The sequence below is a fragment of the Bos grunniens genome, chromosome 18, assembly GCF_055505025.1.
Source record: "Bos grunniens cultivar Pamir isolate PY7600 chromosome 18, Bosgru_T2T1.0, whole genome shotgun sequence".
NCBI lineage: Eukaryota > Metazoa > Chordata > Mammalia > Artiodactyla > Bovidae > Bos > Bos grunniens.
Genome location: NC_141182.1, coordinates 2856164 through 2873900, shown reverse-complemented (window position 1 = coordinate 2873900; position 17737 = coordinate 2856164). Strand labels below are relative to the sequence as shown.

Genomic DNA, 17737 nt, shown 5'->3' with positions numbered 1-17737 from the left:
AATGCTAAATTTTGAGTTTTTACCATTTTGTTTCAGTTTTTCTCCACTTGAAAAATGTGTAGCTCATTAACACTGGGAATGAGGAAAAATAGTGATTTTTTTTACCCTTCCTTATCATATAACCAGCTGAGCCAGTTACCTCAGACTTTCCTAAATGATTCACCTTTTGGAAGAAGCCAGTCATGGAAAGTTTCTGCTAAATAAAGACTTTTCAGGAAGTTCTGATTAAGTGAAAATGAAGTTAAGATGGAATTTCTGCTGATAGCACTTGAATTAGCTGTTGGTATTGGTGGGCCTTTTCCTGACAGGGATCCCTCTTGTATATTAGAAGTGGTCTATAATTTAACTATTCTCTTACTTGAAGATATTTTGATAGCTCCCCCCACCCTTCTTTTTTTTTTTCTGGCTGCCCCCATGGATCGCGGGCTCTTAGTTTCTTGAATAGGAACTGACCTCAGGCCGTGACAGTGAGAGCACTGAATCCTAACCCCTGGACCTCCAGGGAATTCCCGCAAATCTCTTCTCATTGCTTCTTAAAACTGGAGTTCTTCTAGACATAGCCTCAGTGTACAGTAGTCTGCTTGTTATTCCTTTGTGTCCTTTACCAGAGTCCCTGAGAAATATTCCAGTTTATAGAACTTTTTTCCCTAGTGAATGTGAATAAGACTTTGACAGTAATAAATTTATAGAGATACTTTTTCCTTATACTTTTTTCCCCACAGCTTATCCTTTTTCTTTGCTTGCTTTATGGCACTTACCATATATCACATTTTGTTATGACGTGTTTTCATGATTGGCTATCCCAAAAGACTGTGAGCCAGTCAAGGCAGAGACCATGTTACATCTTTTTCTGTCTCACATGTAACACAGGGCCTGCATCTAGGTTGCTTTTTTAGATAATGTCCACTCAGTTGTCTTAAATTGCTGGCAGAAACATATTGTTCATATTGTGGTAAAATAAGAAAACAAAGCATACTTTGCATAAAAGCTTCTTTTACTTTCCCTGTAATTTGGGGGCACATGATTTGTATCTTCTCTCATCACTAGCCTGCTGAACTTTCATAATGCTGTGCCTTGATGTGGAACTTTTTACATTGTGGGGTCATGAGAGTTCCCTGGCAGCCTAGTGGTTAGGATGTGAGGCTGTCCCTGCTGTGTCCTGCATTCAATCTCTGGACGGGGAACAGAGATCCTGTAAGGTGCCTGGTGCGGTCAAAATATTTATTTTAAATAAAGAAATAAAGTGAATTGCTGGGTCAGCTGTTCTTTGGAGCAGCCATTTTATGGAAACTCATCCTTCTAGGAAATTTTTCTTTTTGTTGATAACCTCCCATATTTTCTCTTATTCTGAAATTGCTGTCAGTTAAATTGATGTAATAGTAAGGCTAGACTTGGCTCTGCTGGGGTAACAAGTAAACCCAGGACGTCAGTAGCATAACACACGTTTGTTTCTTACTGGTGCGAAGTCCAGGACAGGTGAGGCAGCGGCTCCATCTAATGACACATGCATGTGAACACATAGGAAACACGTAACATTTGGGGTTGTTGTGGCATGGGAAATCTGAGGAAATACATTTTCATTTAATTTGTCTGTTTTGAGAATGAGTCTTGAAACTTCAGCCCTGCCCTTTGAATCTAGAACTTTGGTGGTTTCTCATCTTTCTGCCAAGTAATGGATTCTGCTGGATTGGTTGGGGTCAGTAGCCTGTGGCACCCAGTGGAGAAGGGAATCTGGGACCTAGGTGCTCCTGATACAGACATTCAGATGGTTTTAACCACACTCCTCTCTTCCACCTTCAAAGGTTCCTGGTATCTCAATTTCCTGAACCTTTGTAGGAGATATGGTGTGTTTATTGGCCATTCCACATGGCTGCAGCTTGAGAGAGCAGAGCACACACCTCGGTCACCTGCTGACTTGTCTGTTTGCTTTCTACCTTCAAAAGTTTGATTGATATCTTTCTCTTATTATTCCTGTTCTTATCACTGTGTAGTTCTGCTTTTGTAAATTTATTACCACTATTTGGCAGGGTTTTGGTAGAAAGTAGAAAGTAGAGCATGTGTTCAGACCACCATTTCCAAGTGAAAGATTCCACTTCTCTTAATGAACCATCTTAGGTCTCCCCAGATTCTGCCCAGGGCAAGGAGATTTAAAGCAACCTTCCAGGCCAGTATTCTTAGACTCTGCAACTCTCAGGTTTGGACATAAGTTTATTTTGTTGTTTTTTTTTTTTCTATTACAGTGTAAGGAATCACACCAAAACTTAGCCACTTAAGACCATTGTTTTATTATAATTTCTCTTAATTATGGGGTGGCTGGGCTCAGCTAGATGGTTCTCGTGCAGAGCCTGTCTTGCAGTTGTACTTAGTGGCTGGGTCTGGGACCATCTTGATAGCTTATTTACTTCCTTGTCTGGTGTCTGGGCCAGGAAGACTCAAACACTTGGGGTCTGGAACGGCTCCTTAGATCTCTCTCTCCCTGTGGTATTCGCATGTGTTCTTTCCAGCATGGTAGCTTCAAGGCAGACAGACTTTTTATGTGGTGACGTGGGGTTTTAGAGGTGTATTCCGAGAGACAGCCACCTGGAAGCTCTATCACTTTTCTCAGCAAGTCTTAGAAGAGCCCTTTCCCCTGAACCTCGTGAGCTGACGCAGCCACAAAGGCCCACTTGGTTTCAAGTGGGGTGACATACTTTTCATTGGGGTAGTGTCAGTTTCTGGACCACATGGGAGCTGGGAAATTTATGGCAACCGTATTTGGAAAGTAGAATTAAAAGATTCTCTCTAGCATTGCTACTTAATCTCTAGATGAGAAAAAGTAACTTAGCTCCTTAGATATCCATGTTCTTACTCATGAATTGTAAATGTGTTAGCTGTTGGTACAGGAATGCTACTGACCATTCCCCTCAAAAGTGGTATACAATAATACCCATTTATTTGTTACACATGTGTTTCTAGATATCTGGAGTTCAGTTCATCTAGGCTGGTGTCCAAGCTGCTGGTTGGGTTGAGACTTTTGCAGCATATGTTTTTCCACTGTCTTAGACCAGCAGCTCCTTGAGGCATATTCTTATGGCTAAAGGGAGGAATTCAAGGGACAAGTGAAAAAGCACAAATACGTTTAAAGCTTCTTTTCCTGTCAAATCAGTTAACATCTCATTGACCACTGAAGTCATATATCCAAGCTCATCATCTGTGGGGGTTGGGGAATATCTTCTTGGTCAACAGGGAAGGAGTGTTTATTTGGGGAATGATGGTCTAATCTATCATATAGATTCTCCCTCTGTTTTTGACTTTGATGTATTATGGAGAGATTTTCTTAGGACAGCAGTTGTTCAGTTGCTAAATTGAGTCTGATTCTTTTAGACCTCATGGACTACAGCACTCCATGCTTCTCTGTCCCCCACTATCTCCTGGAGTTTGCTCGCATTCATGTCCATTGAGTCAGTGATGCTATTTAAATATCTCATCCTCTGTTGCCCAATTTTCCTCCTGCCTTCAGTCCTTTCCAGCATCAGGGTCTTTTCCAGTGAGTCAGCTCTTTGCATCAGGTGGCTAAAGTTTTGGAGGTTCAGCATCAGTCCTTCCAGTGAATATTCATGGTTGACTTCCTTTTGGATAAACTGGTTTGATCTCCTTCCAGTCCAAGGGACTCTCCAAGAGTCTTCTCCAGTATCACAGTTCGAAAGCAGCAGTTCTTTGGCGCTTAGCCTTCTTAATGGACCAATTCTCACATCCCTACATGACTGTTGGGAAAACCATATCCCTTCACTTATATGGATCTTTGTTGGCACAATGATGGCTCTGCTTTTTAATATGTTGTCAAGGTTTGTTATAGCTTTCTTTCCAAGAAGCAAGCATCTTTTAATTTCATGGCTGCAGTCACCATCTGCAGTGATTTTTGGAGCCCAAGAAGATAAAATCTGTCATTGCTTCCACTTTTTCCCTTTCCATTTGCCATGAAGGTATTGGACGAGATACCATGATCTTACTTTTCTTAATGTTGAGTTTCAAGCCAGCTTTTTCACTGTACTCTTTCATCCTCATCAAGAGCCTCTTTAGTTCCTCTTCATTTTCCCCATTAGGATGGTATCATCTGCATAACTAAGGTTGTTGATATTTCTCCCAGCAATCTTGATTTTCACTTGTGATTCATCCAGCCTGGCATTTCACATGGTGAAACGTGAATTTCACATTTCCCTGGTGGCTCAGACGGTAAAAGATCCACCTCCAATGTGGGAGACCTGGGTTTGATCCCTGGTTTGGGAAGATCCCCTGGAGGAGGGCATGGCAGCCCAGTCTAATATTCTTGCCTCAAGAATTCCCATGGATAGAGTAGCCTGGCGGGCAACGTGGGTTGCAAAGAGTCAGACACGACTGAGCAACTGAGCACACATACAGACTCTGCATATAAGTTAAATAAGCAGGATGACAGTATACAGTCTTGATGTACTCCTTTCCCAGTTTTGAACCAATCCATTGTTCCATGTTCTAACTGTTGCTTCTTGACCTGCGTACAGGTTTCTCAGGAGACAGGTAAGGTGATCTGGTATTCCCATCTAATAATTTTCCACAGTTTGTTGTGATCCACACAGTTGCAGGATGTGAGATCTTTTAGCTGTGGCACGTGGGATCCAGTTCCCTGCCCAGGGATCAATGTTCAGCCCCCTGCATTGAGAGCATGGAGCCCTAGCCACTGGACCACCAGGGAAGCCCCAAAGGTTCTTAAATGTAAAACTCTCATTTTGTGTTACCTGTGATGGTGAAATAGTACCGGGTGCAGGAGTGAGATAGTTCTTAGTATGAAAATTTGGTTCTAGTCCCAAGAAGCCTAGAAGGAAAAAGAAAAGATAAGGACTTCTGTTCTTTGCAAATCTGGAATATAGGGTTTGTCTGTCATTATTGTGAATGACCTGTTTGAACACTCAGAATAACACCATAATCTTGGACCCTCCAACAGACGGATTGCAGTTAAACACAATTCCTCAGACGTTTTGGGAACCCCAAGGCAGACATAAGGCATTTCCCCTCTTTATCTGAAATTTCTGGCATCAAATTCATATATTCATTTGATCCTTTAGGAGTCAGTTTTATTGAGGGCAGTTTTCTCAGATTTGAAATTGGACAGGGTTCTCAATCGGGTAACTTTCTTTCACTCCTAAATCACTATCTATGTAGCTAGTTTTAAGGAATTTTGTTTCATCTTTGGGTTGTTTTAGGTACAGAACAGGAGCCTTCTTTAGAGTATCCCAATTGTTTATACTGTTGCTTTTCTCCTGAAATAATGCCAGTGTGTTTCTCCCAATTACTCCACGTCCCTGTTCCCACTTTGACTTAAGCGTGAGCACTAATGTGCACGTGAGGTGCAGTGGGAGAGCCCTTCAGTCTTCACCTTGGTGATCTCACGTGGGCTCTGATTCAGGGTGACGGTCATGTGACAGAAGTAATGGAGGGGGTTTGAGAGACAGCAGACTTCCATCTGCTGCTGTTTCCTTTTTTGAATTAATAAGGGCTAATGTCTGTCTAGAACTGTTAAAGTAAATTTTAACCGTAACGCTCAGCAGCCAGAGTTTACAGAAAGCCCAGTAATTTTTTCCTTGGTTCTTTATGCCTTTTTTATTAGATTTTGTTTCTCTCCTTTTCTTCCACTTGTAAACTTGGTGTCTTCCCTTGGTACAGGGTGATTAAGGAAGTGGATGCCACATCTAAAGAAGCCAAATCCTTCTTCAAGCAAAATGAGAAGGAAAAACCCCAGTCTAACGTCCCTCCAGCAGTGCCATCACTTCCTGCCGGGTCAGGGTGAGTAGTCTAGTCTCAGGCCGAGACGCACCTGGCACGTTGGAGAAGCTGTTTTCACAACAAGGGCGCCTTGCCTGTAGCTCTCGTGGCTGCTTTCCTGAGAGCAGGAATTCTGCTGCTGTTCTGTCTTTGCTGAAATACCTGCCAAAATGGAGGATGCAGAGAACAATACTTGCAGAACGGAGGATGCAGGCTTCTTGTTTGATTCTGAGCAAAGTCCTGGTTTACAGTGTTGGCCACAGAGGTGAACATATAGTAGACTTCACACTTAAAAAAATGATTTTTGAATGTAAATGTCAGCAGTTCATCATAACATGTAATAAAGATTTGAGTTGAATACTTCCTTCCTGAGGATCTCCTAGGAACAAAAAAAGGTCAAGGCTGACTTACAAATAATTTTATTAGCACATTGTCAAAAACTTAACAGTTTTTCTCCCTTCATGGTTTCCATAGTACATGAGTTATTTTGAGCTGAAGACTAGAATTCTTTCCTTGGAAGAAGGAAAAATTTCTTTCTTCTTAATCTGCGTGTAAGAAGTAAAGGTGACAGTTAAGTGGGAGTCAGGGCACTCGCCTCGAGAGCGGCGAACATGGGCCACTCACTCCCGTCACAGCGCTGACCACCTTGACTCCCGAGCAGAGCTTGCTCTCTTCTTGAGAGAAGCTGTCACCTATAGTTGACTTGCTGACCTTTCAGTTTTTGCTTCATCCTTTCCCCTAAAACGGTGAAGTTTTGTTTTCTGCTTTTTTTTTTTCCTGAGAGCTGAGATAAAAATAGGAGGCTCTAAGCTAAAACAACATGCTTTTAGCTTTCTAGTTATTATATTGTCTGAGAGGGGTTCTCTGCAGACCAGTGGCTTTCAGACTTTACTGACTGCCACTCACACTAAGAAATACATCTTACGTTATGACTTAAGTGAAGTGAAAGTTGCTTAGTCGTGTCCGACTCTTTGCAACCCCATGGACTGTAGCCTGCCAGGTTCCTCTGTCCATGGAATTTTCTAGGCCAGATTACTGGAGTGGAATTCTCTTCTACTTTCCCTTCTCCAGGGAATCTTCCCAACCCCGGTATCGAACCCAGGTCTCCCTCATTGCAGGCAGGTTCTTTACTGTCTGAGCCACCAGGGAAGCCCTACATTATGACTTAGTCTACCCATAAATATAGATATGTATGGTGACTTCTATTTTATGTCTATTATTATGTAATTATTTTGTGTAGTATATGTCTTTTGGAAGAATGTTATGACCCATTCAATCAATTTCACAATCTCTTACAACCTGTATTTAACTAATACTGCTCTAGACTACATAATAGAATTAGCATTCTGCAGGCTTATCTCTGGGTCAACAGGCTTGTATCTGGTATTATTAAACAATGCCTCTTGCATTTATTGAAAGTGTTACTGTGAATGTTACTGTGGATTAAGTGCTGGATAGAAATAAAGTCAGAGTTTCTTCTGCCTTAGATTTCTAGCATAGTTAGTTTCAAGTAGCATAATTTTTATTTCTAGCTTCCTTGGGTGTTTCTTAAAATAGAGATTCTACTTGGAAACAATGTGTTTCAGAAAATACGGTTACCATAGTTCTAAAGATAACCGGAGGAGGGAGAAGGGGCATCTTGGCAAGGTCAGCTTGTTTAAGTCAGAGTCAGTCATGAAAATCTCACTGTATTCTGTATTCATGCCATGCTTTCTTAGAAAGAGCTACTAACCTTTCAAAGATAAGAAATCTGCTATGTTTTAGTAGGAACCAGAAGGAAACAGATGGCATCCTCAAACTGGGACACCTCTAGGAGATTTTAGGAACTCAAAAGTGCAATGAAAGACTGCACAGATAGTGAGAGTGCAGCATCCCTGGGGTTGGCAATAATGAGGCTCCATCGCCACCCCTCGACCTGAGGGGCGCGGCAGGGAGCAGCCTGTGGCGGTGAGGATAAGGAGGACCTCCTGTCAGGAGCTGAGAGCTTCGCTTGAGCGATGGATCATCCAGGGGAATAAATAACCAAATATCCCATTCCTCCCTCCATCCTTTCTCTGCTGGGGACTCCATTGGTCAATGAGGCTCATGAAAGAAAAAATTATCCTCTACTTGTTAAAATGCAAGGAAGATTTATTCAGGCTTATTGCAGTAGGTATTAACAACTGTCACAGTAGGGGAGAAAGATCAGGCTTAACTTTTATTTTTTAAATTTTTTTTGGAGTTCATTTGCTTTACAATGTTGTGTTAATTTCTGCTGTACAGCAAAGTGAATCAGTTATACGTATACGTATATCCCCTCTCCTTTGGGTTTACTGCCTATTTAGGTCACCACAGAGCACTGAGTAGAGTGCCTGGTGCTGTAGAGGAGGTTCTCATTACCTATTTTATGCATAGTGTCATAGTGTGTATATGGGGGGCTTCCCTGGTGGCTCAGACGGTAAAGCATCTGCCTGCAATGCGGGAGACCCGGGTTCAGTTCCTGGTGTGTATATGTCAGTCCCATTCTCCCAGTTCATCCTGTCCCTGCCTTTACCCCTTGGTATCCTCTACATTCGTTCTCTGCATCTGTGTTTCTATCTGTGCTTTGTAAATAAAATCATCTATACCATTTTTTCAGATTTCACATATATGTGTTAATACACGGTATTTGTTTTTCTGACTTAACTTCATTGTGTATGACAGTCTCTAGGTCCATAGAAATCTCTACACAGGACTTGGCTTCATTTTTCTTTTTCTGCCTGAGTAATGTCCCATTGTATAGATGTGCCCCGTTTGCTTTATCCATTCCTCTGTTGACGGACATGCAGGTTGTTTCCATGTCCTGGCTATTGTAAATAATGCGGCAGTGAACACTTGGGGTGCGTGTGTCTTTCTGAATTATGGTTTTCTCTGGGTGTATGCTCAATGAGGGGATTGCTGGGTCACACAGTAGGTCTATTTTTAGTCTTTTAAGAAAGCTCTGCTGTTCTCCATAGTGGCTGTATCAGTTTACATTCCTACCAACAGTGCAGAGTGGTTTGCTTTTCTCCACACTTCTGCAGCATTTGTTGTTTGTCGATTTTGCGATGATGACCATTCTGACTCAAGTGTACCTCATAGTTTTCAGGCTTGACTTTGCATGCAGCAAAGAGCTGGGGTTTGTGGCCAGGGAGCAGATGAGGGCTGGGAGGATGGTCTGTGGATGGGCCAGTGCCGAGGGCGACAGCAGGGGCGAGAGGGTTCTGGCTCACTGACCCAACAGGGCTCTTGTTGCAGCCGGGCCAAGGACTTACATGTCAAAGGTGGCAAATGAGGAAACTGTTCAGATACTGAGCGTGATCAGCTGTCAAGGGTGGGTGATGCTGTTTAACCTGATTTAGCAGGATTCTTGCTAAAATTGAGCTCTGCAAGCCCAGTGAGGAGAGGGGCCAAGTTTGAGACATCATGGAGAAGAGGTTTCAAAGGAGCCTAAGACTGGATCAAGTAGAGAGTCTCTTGTTGATACACCCATACAGGACAGCATCTGGGGCAAGGAGCAGTGTGGAGACGGATGCAGAGGCATCCAGACGGGTCAGCCAGTGACGCATCCTTCAGCAGATTAATGAACTCACTCCTTCGTGACGGGGTGGAACCTGAGCTTCTTTGAAAGCTATAATGAAACATAACAAGATTACAAGGATATGTCTGACTGAGTAAAAAAGTCCTCACAGTTTGTACATAAAAACAGAGACACATTTCATTAATGATACATGGACTTTGGATTTCTCAATAAATCCAGCAGATGACCTTCAAAGTTGACATGATCATTTTTCTGAGATTTATCTCAAAAATGTCCGCAGTGGTCGTTGTGCTTGGGAAAAGACAGGGTCAAAAGGAATTCCGTTGGTCTGAGGTGTCTAACAGCATTTTATCAGTGCAGACATCAGTATGTGCTGCAGGCTGCACACACATGGTGTGGAAAGTCTTCAGAAGAGTCGACAGGAGACACCAAATTTATTAAATGAAATTTATTTAACTCAGTAAAATTTTTTTTCAGTGTTGGAATTGTTTCAGTTAATAGAGGTTGCCCAGCAGAAACACATTGTTTGTTTATTTCTCTCCTCTCTAAACAGATTTAAGCAATACAGGAAAACCAGAGCAGGAGAGTAAAACATCCTGTCCCACATCCTTTGCTAGAATCACAGGAGCAAACGTTTGTAACTGAAAATGCATTTCCTCCACATGTTTAAAATAGTACACTGCTTTGGCTTAAAAAATCCAAAGTTTATACTTTGGGGATAGAGTAAACCAAACATCCAGTTTTCACTGGAGGCAGGAATCAGAGACGACAGTTAACTCTACAATTGGTAGAAGAAGCACCGCGCTCACCCTGCTGTGTCTGAACTCTCCTAGTCCTGTTACTCTAAGCGCTTTGTCCACTTCTCACCTTCCACTCCCCTCCAGCCCTGTTGACCAGTTGAATCCAGCTTCTGTCAGCGTTTGTGGGTGTTGGGCTGGTACATTCACTGCTTGTCTTCAACCCAGCATTTACTGCTTACTTTATTCCAACAGTGGGCAGCCATGAGTGCCCTTCAAGTTTATGATCCCAGCCAGAGGCATTAACTTGTTTGATTAAGGGCTTACTGTTTTAGATTCCTCTTTATAGACTGAAAATGATCTAAACCAGTAAAACATAAGGGTTCAAGACATCATTTTCCTGTGTAATTTTGTGTTGTCATCTCGATCTGTTGAGGGGAAAAAAAAGGCTTCATTGTTGAGTCTCAGACATCATCCTAGGTGGTATCAGGTTAGCACTGTTTGCCCCAAAAATAGAAGAGAGAGGATTCCTCACAGTGTCACACTGCTGGTTGAAGACCTGTTGGTATTGAGTGTATTTGAGACATCCATCCCCAGGACCTTTACTTCATACAACAGAATCTGTCTGAGCCATTGATCTCTCCCAAACTCCTTGGACATGAGTTAAAACCTTGTTGGCTTTTAAGTTTCAATATATAGTCTTTTGATAGAGATCATTGGGCATTTTACTTCAAGAAATAAAAATCAAACATAGACACAGCACTGGGTTGGAAAAGTTTCTAATTTTTGATCTGAATCTCATTGCTGCTAAGTCGCTTCAGTCATGTCCGACTCTGTGCGACCCCATAGACGACAGCCCAGCAGGCTCCCTCGTCCCTGGGATTCTCCAGGCAAGAACACTGGAGTGGGTTACCATTTCCTTCTCCAATGCATGAAAGTGAAAAGTGAAAGTGAAGTCGCTCAGTCGTGTCCGACTATTAGCGACCCCATGGACTGCAGCCTACCAGGCTCCTCTGTCCATGGGATTTTCCAGGCAAGAGTACTGGAGTGGGGTGCCATTGCCTTCTCCCTGAATCTCATTATTGATCTCCAAATTTTGACCTCCAAATTATTCACAGAAAATATATTTACATCAATAGCAAAAAAAAAAAAAAAAAAGACAGGTTGTCTCAGAAATCTGACTCCACCTCCAGGTTTGATGCTCTTGTGAAATGCCTAATCAGGTGGCACGCGCCTGTGGGCCCGTGAGTAGGTATACATGACGAGGTTACTGAATGCCAGAGAAGGGCCATTCCTGGAAGAAGAGAATCAGCTTGTTTCAAAAGAATAAATATCATAAGTAAGTGCTTATTGGTAATTATTATAATTAATTATTATTAATTATAATTATATAATTATACAATTATATATTTATAATTTATATATATTTATAAATATTTTATTGACATTTCTAATTTATATATAATTAATTATTATAATTAAGTTCATTTGAAGAAAGTGGACATTCTAGACATGACTTGTGATATCTTTCATATTCGTTTTTAAGAGAACAAACAGTATTAGTTTAATAGTTTAAAATTGGATGTACCTTATCTCTCTTTAAAAAATAGCTATAGTGAACTGTATTTATTTACCAATTAAGTTATGCTGTTCTTTAGTTAGCTGCTACTGCTGCTGCTGCTGCAGTACTACTAAGTACTGCTACTGCTAAGTCGCTTCAGTCGTGTCCGACTCTGTGCGACCCCAGAGACGGCAGCCCACCAGGCTCTGCCATCCCTGGGATTCTCCAGGTAAGAACACTGGAGTGGGTTGCCATTTCCTTCTCCAATGCATGAAAGAGAAAAGTGAAAGTAAAGTTGCTCAGTCATGTCCAACTCTTAACGACCTCATGGACTGCAGCCCACCAGGCTCCTCCGTCCATGGATTTTCCAGGCAAGAGTACTGGAATGGGGTGCCATTGCCTTCTACGTAGTTTTTAGCACTTCCCCCAAAATGCTGTCTATCTCCATTTTTATACACCTCTCTCTTCCCCACCGCCAGGAAACCACTAATCTATCTCTTTGTCTCGATTTGCCTGTTTGGACATTTCATATAAATGGAGTCATACAGCATTTCTTGCTTTGTGTCTGGCTTCTTTGACTAGCATGATGTGTGTTGGTTTTTTTGGCTGCATTGTGTTGCATGTGGGATCTTAGTTCCCTAACCAAGGATGGAACCCGTGCCCCCTGCTTTAGTGACTAAGCACACACAGACATTCATGTACAAGTTTTTGTAGGGATATGTGTATGAACCTGGGTATGAAATTTCTGGGTCATGTGGTAAGTTGGACACAGTTTTGGATAGGACAAGGAGCCATAAGAGGAGAATTCACGTGTTACCAAGAGGTTCCTTTGACCGTGATTTCTTTTAAAGCATGTGTAGTTCTATATATAAGCTCTGCTGTAGGAAAAAGAGACTGGTGGAAAGCTGTAATGTCCAGTAACATTATAAAAGAAATGGCTAGATAAAAGGTAAAGCAATTTCCTTTTGTCATAGTTCATGTTGGATGTAAGGAGAGAGGTTAAGACTTTTGGTTTGTTCCCACAGCCAGCTGTAAGCTTTCTACTTAGTGAGATTTCCTGTTTGATGATAATTTGGGGTTTTACTTCAGCTGACTCAGGGCTGGCCCTCCCCTTATTTTATTACTGTTTGTAAATAGATGAGTTTCATGACTTTTCCATTAATGTTTGAATGTAACTTTGTTGCTCTTAGTGGATGTGGTTCTGCCAGTAGGAGGTGTTCAGGAACATGTGGTGAGAGGGAGATTTTGGTGCCACATGACTTGAGACCATTGGTACTTAGTGGGTGGGGTTCAGGGGTACTGAATATCCTGCAGTGCTTAGGACAGTTTATGCAGAGAATTTTCTTTTCCAAAATGCCAGTAGTGTCCCCTTTGTGACATACTGTTTTAGGGAGCTGGGGTCCTTCATTTTCCGGTTTGAGACTCCTCCAGGGTAGACATTCACAAACTGACAGTTGATGAATCAGATCTGTCCTTGGATGTTTTATTTGACCAGTATTTAAAAATCAGGAGAGTTGGCATAGGTGGATTATTGGCTTTTCTTCAGAAATAAGTTGTACCCCTGCCCCCACTCTCTCCTGACAGCGGGAAGGAACTGGAGCAGAGCCGATGGGTTGTGCCCATTCCCGTTCTCTCTCCTCAGTGTTGCTGCCTGCCAGGTCCCTGCAGTCAGGTGATTCTCACATGCTTGAACCCCGTGTTCCTCCTTAATGCTCAAGTTAATTACCTTTTGGAACCAACTTGTCTTCTAGATTAAGTATCAGACTTACTGCCTTCTCAGATTGTAGGTTAAATGTTTATCTGCTTTAAAAGAATAAGTAGTTTCTGTTTATTGATAGTTTACCAGATTTAAGACACAGTCCTAAATGTACATGTATTATTTCATTTACTCCCCATGGACACTTCAAGAGACAGGTGCTAACTTTGTGCCCATTTCACAGAACAGGAAACTGAAACTCAGGGAGGTGCTCTTAATTTGTTAAAAGTGCATAGTTGTTGGATGGTGAAGCCTGGATTCAAGTCTAGGTCTACTTGAGACCAAAACCTGAACTCTCAGCCACTGTGCCTTACAACCACTCCTTCTTATTTTCCTAATTGACCTTTTTTGTTAAAAGTATCTCTTCAGCTTTATAACTGATGAAGGACCCTTTAAGGCTATTTTGTGTTTTGTTATTTTTGAAGGAAGTGAGATGACTATTTAATCCCGTTTCCTTTGTAAGCCTTTTCCTCATTAACCATGACTAGTCGGGTTTCCTGTATTATATTTTAATCTCAGCCTTATCTCATGAAATTGAAGGAGCTAACACATTTTAAAAATGAGTTCCAGGTTTGTTTAGAAAGCAAAGATACCTCTTTGCCGACAAAGGTCTGTATGGTCAAGGCTGTGGTTTTTCCAGTAGTCATGTATGTATGGGATGTGAGAGTTGGACCATAAAGAAGGCTGAGCGCTGAAGAATTGATGCTTTCAAATTGTGACACTGGAGAAGCCTCTTAAGAGTCCCTTGGACAGCAAGGAGATCAAACCAGTCAATCCTAAAGGGTATCAACCCTGAATATTCATTGGAAGGACTGATGCTAAAGCTCCAATACTTTAGGGCTACCTGATGTGAAGAGCCTACTCATTGGAAAAGAGGCTGATTGATGCTGGGAAAGATCGAAGGCAAGAGGAGAAGGGGGCGACAGAGGATGAGATGGTTGGATGACATCACCGACTCAATGGACATGAGTTTGAGCAAACTCCAGGAGGTCATGAAGGACAGGGAAGTCTGGCGTGCCACAGTCCGTGGGGTCGAAAAGAGTCGGATACAACTTGGCGACTGAACAACAGCAGCAGTGGACTCCTACTGAGGTCTGAATTTTACATTGCAGAAAGCTTATGTGAGGACCCCCCTCCCAGCTTCCAGGGGACCCAAGTAGGAGATATCCTTGTCTGGCTTGTTTTAAGGTCATTTCTTCTTGCAACCCTTTGTTCCAGAGTAGGACTATCTAGAAACAGCTTTTAAGAGGAAATGATTGATTCTATCAGCCTCACTGGTACTGCTGTTACTTTACTTATCAGCTCCAGAATGCTGCTTTTCGTTGGGGCAAGAAAACCCTGTACCGACTTTCACCTACATGTTCTTCAATGGATGCTTATATTCTGCTTCATTTGGTTTTAGCTTATTCTTAAATTTTATTTTAGTTATACTCTACAGTTGTTGCAGGTATAGGGTAAGTGGATTTGAAATTGAAATTAAACAATTCTTTTAAGATTTCCCCATGAATACTTGGAATATTTTGAATTTATTACAGGTGATCTCATCTCATGCGCATTCTTGATTTGAAGAGATTGTTCCAGGTCAAGCTAGTAACTGAAAGAATTATGAATGGAGAGATTAATGATATTCCTTTCACTCCACCCTTCACTTTTTTGGGGAGACTTTTTGATATTTGGATCAAGTAATTCATGCATCTAAATGAGAACCCAAACATGGAAACACTGCAAAGTAAGGACATTTTTCCTTTGTAGTCACTAGGATGGGATTGAATCCCTACAGCAAATACTATGCCTCTAGGAAATGTCGCTTTTGGTTTTCAGGTTGCCCAGAGTTGAACAAGCTCTAGTGATCTTAGCAAGTCCTATCAAGGAGTTGCTTTATTACACAGAGCAACCTCCTTCCTTTACCCTTGAGTTAAAGCGGCAACAAGCCTAAGAGCCAGGTACCTATATGTGTTACAAATTTTAAAATGTTTATTTTTCTGTATTCCTATACCCTTGATTTTGCCAAATTTCTCTTGGTGTGAAATAGGAAAGGAAGATGCTTTGAGTGCTTCTTGGAGTGTAGGGAAGCATAGAAAGGGTAGGTAGCTGAAGTTATGACTCGTGAAGTTCACTTGGTGCGATAATAGGAAATTGATTTGGAAAAGATACATAGAGGCCTTCATTTAAGAAGAGAATTGTGATGCTGTAGGGACGAAGTGGAAATATTTTGATTGTAACATGAATTTATTGATTTTAGTTGCTTCTTGTGTTTTGGCTTCTTTCAGTGTGCACTAGAGGGCAGAGTTCCCCTGAAAAGATGGTTTGTCTTTGGCAACATCCCAGCAGAAGAAACATTCATTCCTAAGATCGGCTATATAAGTGTGTACATTTTTCTCTAATGATATGAGATTATTCTCTTGGTATGAAATATTTTTATGTTTTATATATAGTTTCTACATTTTTCTTTTATTAGAGAATTTGTTTTGTTTTAAATTGTACCATTGTGCTTAGAAAGTGGAAAATGATTTTTCTTCTCTTGAGTTCTTTCATTGCCAGTCCCAGAGGCTAATCGTTTTAGCCAGTTATCAGTTATATTCCAATCCTTCCCTATATTATGCTAATATATTATAATATATATACATTAAAACAAAAATGGACTTATTCTTTCTTCAACTTGTATTTTTAAACAGTCTTATTTTGGGTATCTTTTCAGGTCCAGTATAAACGTCTACACGTCTTGATGCCTGCATGATACTCTGTTGTGTGAATATTCTATAATTTGAATAACCAACCATTCCCTTATTGGTGAACTTTTAGTTTTCCAGATTTTGCACTTATGAATAGTTCTGTAGTAATCCTTGTACATACTTTTTTTTTTTTTAATCTTCTCATGCTGTTATTTCTGGAAGACAGATTTCTTATAAGTGGAATTGCTGAGTCAAATGTATGCACCTTAAATCCTAATAGATGCTGCCAAATAGGCAACAACAGTTTGAAATCTCCAGTGTTATGTGAGTTGGAGGGCGCATTTCTGCACATCATTACTTGACTAGTATCCAAAGATTTCTCCACAATCATGTTAACTGATTCCTCTTAACCTACTGGTTTGTGTTGTGGCTTAAAATTCCCCCTCCTTTGAAAATTTTTATCAGAAACAGACTTTTTTTTTTCTTCCAAGAATTAAACTAGTGCTACATTTTGGTGCATTTTTCAAATGTTAGAAAAAGAATTAAGATTTTGGTATCACCTATAGATTGTCTCCATGTCATATCAGATCATCAAAGTTAATTAATTCTCAGTCATTTAAGAGTTCAGATAAAAACCTGAGTTTTATGAACGCTGAGAGCAATTGTGAGCCAGTTTAGGGACTGCAGTATATTATAGATTCTTTAAAATGCTATGTGTTACTTCTCTCTTTATGTCCTTAGTGGTGGAAGTCACTATTCCCAAATGTTTTCATGTCAGTGAAGAATGTCATTTGTCCTAAGCTTAGCAGCCAGTGGTTCTTACATTCTGATCATGTTCTGATACAGGCATCTTGCTACTGTTTGGTGGGAGGTTATGATTATATAGCGGAGAAGGCAATGGCACCCCACTCCAGTACTCTTGCCTGGAAAATCCCATGGACGGAGGAGCCTGGAGGGCTGCAGTCCATGGGGCCGCTGAGGGTCGGACACGACTGAGCGACTTCACTTTCATTTTTCACTGTCATGCATTGGAGAAGGAAATGGTAACCCACTCCAGTGTTCTTGCCTGGAGAATCCCAGGGACAGGGGAGCCTGGTGGGCTGCCGTCTCTGGGGTCGCACAGAGTCGGAGACGACTGAAGTGACTTAGCAGTATGATTATATAGAAAGATTCGTATTTGATAAATATTTTTATTTGGATTGGGGAGTTTTTCTTATGGGAGAGGCTGAGTAGCTTTGTTCTCTTTATTTTGGTCAGGGATTGAAAATCAGGCTGATGTGAGGTCCAGCACTGAACTGTAGTCAGTTACTAGCCCTGGATTCTTGCCAAAACCCTGTTATCCGAGGGAACCTATGATAAACGTCATTCAAAATAATTTAAAATTTCTAACCTAGGCTAATATTTCTGTATCATTAAGAAAATGGGAGATTCTGAATAAGTGTTAATCTTTGGATATATTAATAGTAATTCTGGATGCTTATGACCATAAAAAAAGTGTCACAGCCTTTTGAAAGTTAGACTTCCCTTGAATTTGAAATGCTTGCAATTTCATAGCTGCTTATTTGAGAATGAGCAAGAGCAGTCCACGCTTTGCATTGGCTTTTGCTTTAAACTGGGATCATTTAGCCCCAGATGCTTGCGAGATGGTGAACTGTAAGAGGTAGGAACCAAAAGAGAAGAGTTTCTCTATAGTCAAAG

The 17737-nt window shown here is 41.2% G+C and overlaps 1 protein-coding gene across 4 annotated transcripts in view; it reads left to right on the top strand.

Moving 5' to 3' along the window:
* LOC147352931 (heterochromatin-stabilizing protein CFDP1) overlaps window positions 1–17737 on the top strand; it is a 107219-nt gene that overhangs the window by 13910 nt on the left and 75572 nt on the right. For 2 of the 4 annotated variants that reach the window (XM_086349922.1, XM_086349923.1), the window contains exon 5: window positions 5677–5796. In XM_086349922.1, coding sequence (XP_086206048.1) covers window positions 5677–5796 — 120 coding nt within the window. Of the gene's footprint in view, window positions 1–5676; window positions 5797–14902; window positions 16006–17737 lie in introns of those variants that run through there. The other 2 variants (XR_015145245.1, XM_086349924.1) reach the window with 2 other exon arrangements.